Source organism: Anarhichas minor, unplaced genomic scaffold (genome assembly GCF_050575085.1).
Source record: "Anarhichas minor isolate MPS153535 unplaced genomic scaffold, ASM5057508v1 ptg000011l, whole genome shotgun sequence".
Taxonomy (NCBI): domain Eukaryota; kingdom Metazoa; phylum Chordata; class Actinopteri; order Perciformes; family Anarhichadidae; genus Anarhichas; species Anarhichas minor.
Window position 1 is genome coordinate 3,544,103 of NW_027466457.1, and position 6,616 is coordinate 3,550,718.

Below are 6,616 nucleotides of genomic sequence, written 5' to 3' on the forward strand. Positions count from 1 at the left end.
GAGTTTTTAGTTTAGGTTGCGTTTGGTGACATGGGTGTGGATAATAATTGTGGAGACAGTCATTATAAAAGATAGTTTTGTTGTTTTAATCAAGAAATTAGATTTGTGTGTTGTGGTCGTGTTACTGTGCAGTTTGCAGTTAACACACACAGTAACAACACACAGACGGTCACATTCGGAAAAGTTCTCTTTCACAGTGCTATACACATCCGGAATGTTTAACACATTGGTGTTGCAGCTGGTGTTGCAATGGTTAGTTTAGCTTTCAGTTTTCTGCCAGTGAGCCTTCAGGTGCAGGAGTATCAATAAAAGACGTGCGTTTTGTTCCACTAGAGGGCGGAACAGTTCCACAGCTGTCCACAGGAGTTTCGCCACTGCTGAGACAGAGAAACCTTTTGTCCTTTCTTGGCTCAGTGTGAGAAGTGTGGGAAGAGTTCAGTTTGTTTTTCTCCTGTTCTGTTTCTGTGTCTGATAGGAACCAGGAGAGATTGATGTCCAGTGGGAGGAGAAATGGGAGGAAAAGTTAAGACTGCATCCAGTCCTCTCTCTCTCTCTCTCTCTCTCTCTCTCTCTCTCTCTCTCTCTCTCTCTCTCTCTCTCTCTCTCTCTCTCTCTCTCTCTCCAAATCTTTCTCTGTTCCTCATTTCTATTCAGTGCAGGAATTTCAAACTCTGGTGTTAAATTAGGAAGGGTTTGAAAATGTCCTGGTGGCCAGTTGTTCGACATAGGACCCTTTCAACTTTTAATTAAGTGTTGTGATCAGGTTCTTAGTGTTAAAACTTTGCTCATTTTCCTGCACATCATCTTTATTCTTGCTTAGAATGGAGGTGGTGAGAATCAATAAGAAAAAGGGAAATTAGTATAGTTAGGTAAAAAAAAAATTGGTAAAATTAGTATACTTAGGTATCAAAATATAAGCTGTAAATATATAATTGTATACTGCACTTGCTTGTTCTTCTAACTAGGTCAAATGGAGCTATAGTTTTGATTAATCCTGAAACAAAAAAAACCTCCTGTTTTGCCTCTGTAGAGATGACACACTTTGCTGTGAAAGATGGTTACAGGTACAAAAAGGCATTGGATTTGTTTACAATTAACTGCTGTCTTATGCAGAATTAGATCATATTTACTAAATAAGATTTTACAAACTAACTGAACTGCAGCTCTGTTTTTCAGACATGCTGCTCTGCTCTTTACGGTTTCCCCTGTTTCTTCCAGTGCGCACACTGCAGTACAGCACTTTTTTCGTGATGCAGTGTGTAATTCCTCCCGTCAGGCAGCAGACCAGCAGGGATTGGGCAAAGGTTTTCATGTGATGGTGGCGCCAATAAATCAGACTGCATTGACTGTTTGCACGAACCCAGTTTACTTCAGAGCACAGATTAGGTTAAGACAAAGAAAACACTAAACTACATTTTCCGCCATTGTCTCGTTTATTCATGGAAAACATGTATTAATACATGGAAGAGGGGAACATCTGGACAAACATCACATATGGGCTCATTTTCACAATAACATGGATAACGGATGTCATTATCATTATATGAAAAATCTAACCGGTCACACACACGCACACACACACACACACACACACACACACACACACACACACACACACACACACACACACACACACACACACACACACACACAGTTTACAGCTGCTGAAGAGAATGTTTCACTCAGACCAGCTCCATGTCGGCCCGAACGCCTAAAATAAAGTGTATTGTTCTATAGTACAATATCTTCTTCTTATATTTATTCTTCTTATACATCTTATCAGTTTTGGTCACACAGCCATCACATTAACCACAATTGTACTGTTTGGGTAAAAAGAGGTTGCATATCAAACAACATACTGCACAAGCTTGTGTAGCAGGAGCAAAGAGGAAAACATCTTGTCTAGTAAATCCCCAACTGACACTCAATCAAATGTACTTCTTCACAATAAACCGCAGTTCCACCAGCATGCACCGAATGAGAATACAATGGCATGTATTTCAAAATCATGAAACGTTAAATGTGTGGTACAATTATAAAACACAGTTTCCTTTTCTGTGACAGTTGGAAAACGTTCCATTGAAAAATAAATGTAGTGCACAATAAGAACACAACTAAACTAACATTTGTGTCGTCTCTGAGTCATCACATTATTTTGACTCCATCACAAAAGTGGGTCTCTGTTTTTCGCCCTCATCGCGCTGTACGTATGTTCTTGTACTGGCACATGAGCAGGTGCTTGAAGGTGTTTTTGAAGGTGGCGTTGCAGAGGGCGTAGCAGGCTGGGTTGATGGTGCTGTTGATGTAGCAGAGCCAGTAGCCGATGGTCCAGAGGGAGTTTGGGATGCAGATGGAACAGAAGGTGTTGATCAGGACCATCACGTTGTACGGTGTCCATGTGGCAACAAAAGCAACCAGGATGGCCATGATGGTGCGGGTCACCTTTTTCTCCCTGGAAGAAATGCCCTTCCTTTTCCACTTTGCCACAACATTCTGCTTTGTCATCTGGAAATGAGAGCAGAAGAAGAGGACATTTTTCAATTCAAAGTTTTTAAAGTGATACCAGTTGATTTAGTTTGGCAACTTGGGGGCATTGGAACAAGCTGCAAACAAAACTTTTACAATTTGGCACTTTACAAATTTTTTAAGGCTAACTTGATAGCTAACAGTTGCTTATTTACACTTCCAGCAGACATTCCTAAGTAGCAATAAACAGAAAGCACAGTTGAGGATAATGGGAATGTGTTAAGTTTTGCAGATAATTAAATAAACTAAAGTATTGGACAAATAATAAATATATATATTAATATATTATATTATAACAGTTCATCCTGAGGTGAACATGAATGTCTTAACCAAATTTTATGAAGACCGATCCAATAGAGACATTAGACACAAAAACACAATGTGAACCTCCTGGTGGTGCTAGAGGGTCAGCGAAAAATCGCTAAAGCAATTAAGCTTCATCCTCTGGGGACAATGATTGTCTCTACAAAACTTTACGGCAATCCGTCTGATAGTAAAGATATTTCTGTGTGGACCAGATTGGTGGAACGACTGACAGTGCCATACCTCGAGCCCTGGAGCTGTAAGTCTGATTGAATTTGTGTTTTCTTTAGTCATCTGAATCACAATGTCAAAGCTTTAACTCAGTAAACAACTTTACCTTAAACAGTGTCCTTGCGGCCAGACTTTGTCTGTCAACAGCTGAGGTTTCTGGAGACGGTGTTTGATTTGTCTTTTTCCCCCCATTGAATTCTTTCTGTGACGAAGCCGGGGCCTCAGTGTCCTTAGACGTTGACGCGTGGTTGCTGTCCTCTGTAGAGTCCACCTGGTCAGTTCTTTCTTCCTGTCTTGGCCCACTTCCATTCTGCTTCTGCAGCATTTCCTTTTCCTTCCCATTTTTAGCCTCCACCTGAGCTTCTCTTGTTGTGATGCAGTTGTTCTGGCGCTCACATCCCTCCTCCTGGCTGTGAGAGGGGCCCTCTCCCAGACTGGTACTTGAGGCCTTCCTGCTTGCCCTCCTCACACGGCTGCGGCTTGCCTTGGATATGCGCCAGTAGAGGTAGATCATGATGGCCACTGGGAGGTAAAAAGCTGCTATGGCTGTCCCAAATGTCACCGCAGGATTTGAGAAGAACTGGATGTAGCACTCACCTGGCGGCACGGTTCTCCCACCCACAATGAACTGCCAAAACAAAATGGCTGGAGCCCAGAGGATAAAGGACAAGACCCAGGCCGCGGCAATCATCAGACCCGCCATCTTGGTGCTGCGGCGGACCGGGTAGCTGAGCGGTTTGGTGACACAGAAGTAACGGTCAAAACTAATGATGAGCAGGTTCATGACTGAGGCGTTGCTGACAACATAATCAACAGCCAACCACAGGTCACACACCACTGCTCCCAGGGGCCAGTAGCCAATCACTATATACACAGTGTAGAAGTTCATGGAGCAGATGCCAATAATGAGGTCCGCACAGGCCAGGCTGAACAGGAAGTAGTTGTTGACAGTCTGCAGGTTCCTGTTTACCTTTAGAGAAACAACAGGCTGTCAGATGCTAATCCTTTGTTGTGCGATGTGTGTTTTCTCATATTAGATTACCTCTCTGCACACAGTTGCACATGCTGTATTCTTATCTCAAAGTCTTGGTGTACTTTTCAAGATGTTTAGAGATGAAACTTTAATCATAAATGATCAAACAAAGAAAACCCAAACCTTTATAGAGAGCATGACCAGGATATTTCCAATGACTGTGATCAGACTCACAGATCCAGCCACCAGGCTGATGAGAACAATCTCCACAGTCGAGTACGGGCTTCCAGAGGAGAGGCTGGTGTTATCACCGCTGCTGATGTTGGTGGTGTGGGAGGAATTCAGAGTCTCCATGCTGGCTGGTTTTGGAAATCCGTCTCAGGCTCAAATCATATCTGTACAATACCTGATAAACACAAAGATTATGACGTAATCAGCCTCTTTAAATATTTTTTTGCCTTTTTGTGATGACAGTTCTTTCATATTTGTGTGTGCTTCTTGCTGTCTGGACAGTTACAGATACAAAATCATGCGTAGCGTTCAGCGTGTAAACACTTTGCAGGTGTTTGAGTGTTTTTGCCAAGGCCTTGGCTTTGCCAAGGTGTGAAGGATGAACGGGTGAGCAAATATGGGCTGCAGCAGCTGTGTTTAAACTATACAGCAGTGTCCCTCATACTCATATCGGAAACAAGACCTAAAGAGGTTTGGAATCTGCACGGTCGGTGTAATCTTCTATCTGGAAATCAGCTGCTCACCTCTACAGAGCTATTGAAAGACACAAAATGCCCCTTGAGAGTTTCTAATCTGTGAGTGTAAGCAAATTCAAAGATACCAAGGCATAAAGGATTCACTTCCTAACAACATCTCTTAGTTCTTTCAGTGTGTAAAGACAGATTTCTACCCACGCTGAAAATACAGGCTCTCATAAAGGCATCTACTAAACCCCTGTTCTTTTCTATATATAATGGGTTGTGTATTCAAAATGTCCCCAGGCAAGCAAACAGACAGCAAAACACCACAATTAAGGCAAAGTATCATTACGGTTACTGTTATGTTAAAAACCAAGAAACATCAGGATAGGGACTAATATACACACCATAGCAATGTGATTAACTGATGTATTCTGATCAGAAAATCAATGTAAAGACACTTAGTTGAGACCATGAAGGTTGTTGCATACTGCTAAAACCATGTAAGTGACTCCATTAGGCCACTTGATAACATCATACTGTACCTGAGAGATGTTTCCTTCCTGCTCTTACAGCCAGATGAAACTTCATTACGGCATCTCTAACTCTATCACTTACTCATCAAAGACCCATCCCGGGCCTTTTATATCGCAGATGATAAAGAGCGTGTGTTTGCATGTTTAGTTTAGCTATAAATTCTCAGGACCTCGTCTTTGACAGCCTGTGATTTTTAGGTTTAAATTGTTAGGCCGTTTTGGTCTCATAGTGAATTTAATGTTACTGGGTAAGATCTTTGCTAAAGAATCAGGGTTAGGTTAGAGTTAGTGTCAGGGTTAGGGTATGTGTGTGCACATGGTCAGCCCTTCATACCCGTGCTACCGGGTTGGTTGTAATCTGTAACTACGACGCTTGCCGCCACCAAATCCTACAAACTGTTTACAGGGACTCACCGTCTATTCTAGGACAAATCACAGGTCCCCTCAAGGTGAACTCTTCCATTATAGGGTTAAGACTTGGCTTCAATTCAAATCAATTTCATTTATATAGCCCAATATCACAAATTTGCATCAGGGGGTTTTACAATATTGTACAACTGCTCAAAGTTAGGTTCAGAGTAAGGCTTGTAGCAATTGCTGACATAAGGTTAGTCTCTGGGGAATACATTTGGGTGAACTGTGTCTTTCTGTTGTTTGTTTCCCTAAAAACGACATTATAAGAGTATTTATGTGTCTTTTTATATGTGTATTTACAGTATTTATGTGTCTTTTTATATGTGTATTTACAGTATGTATGTATATATATATATATACAGGTATATACATACATATACGTATGTATATATAGGCAAGGCAACATAAACATATATAAACAAGCTGTCTAATAAACTTGTGTGAGGATGCTCCCATGTGATTGATGTGAAGTTGGTTAATTAATAACAGAGTGGGAGATCACTACCTGCTCACAAGTCCGTCCTCACTTCTTCCCTTCATTCACACTAATAAGACCTACATTACTGGACCTCCCTAATTGTAATCGAGGGCTACTGGAGAGAGTCAGGGAGGCAAACAGTATTTCTCTGACAGGCACAGAAACATAGTAATTAGATCCAGCAGATGCTGCCTGCAACAGCTGTACCGGTAATAAGCTTCTAGTAGTACTCATCGTGCCGGGTGAGCTCGGCTTTAAAAAGTCTGTATGTCTTTGATATCATGAACGATACAACAGTCCGCTGCAGAGTCAGTAGTTATTGGCGGATGAGAAGGGGCTTGTTTGCAGAGACAAGAGTGTACGTTACACAGTTTCATCAAAAGGAAGATTTAACGACTACAGGGATCAAAGAGTCGTAGTATTTCATTATTTAATTGAAAAAAAGATTCCTATCTCATAAATGTAT

The 6,616-nt window shown here is 41.5% G+C and overlaps 1 protein-coding gene across 1 annotated transcript; it reads right to left on the bottom strand.

Annotated features, from left to right (window-relative positions):
* Positions 1 to 2,193: 2,193 nt before the first annotated feature.
* LOC142947985 (muscarinic acetylcholine receptor M2-like) lies at positions 2,194 to 4,387 on the bottom strand. The gene is made up of 3 exons (XM_076089861.1): positions 4,217 to 4,387; positions 3,167 to 4,030; positions 2,194 to 2,505 (listed from the first exon to the last, which is right to left on the bottom strand). Exons 1-3 carry the CDS (start codon positions 4,385 to 4,387, stop codon positions 2,194 to 2,196), a joined length of 1,347 nt encoding a protein of 448 aa, XP_075945976.1.
* Positions 4,388 to 6,616: the final 2,229 nt, after the last annotated feature.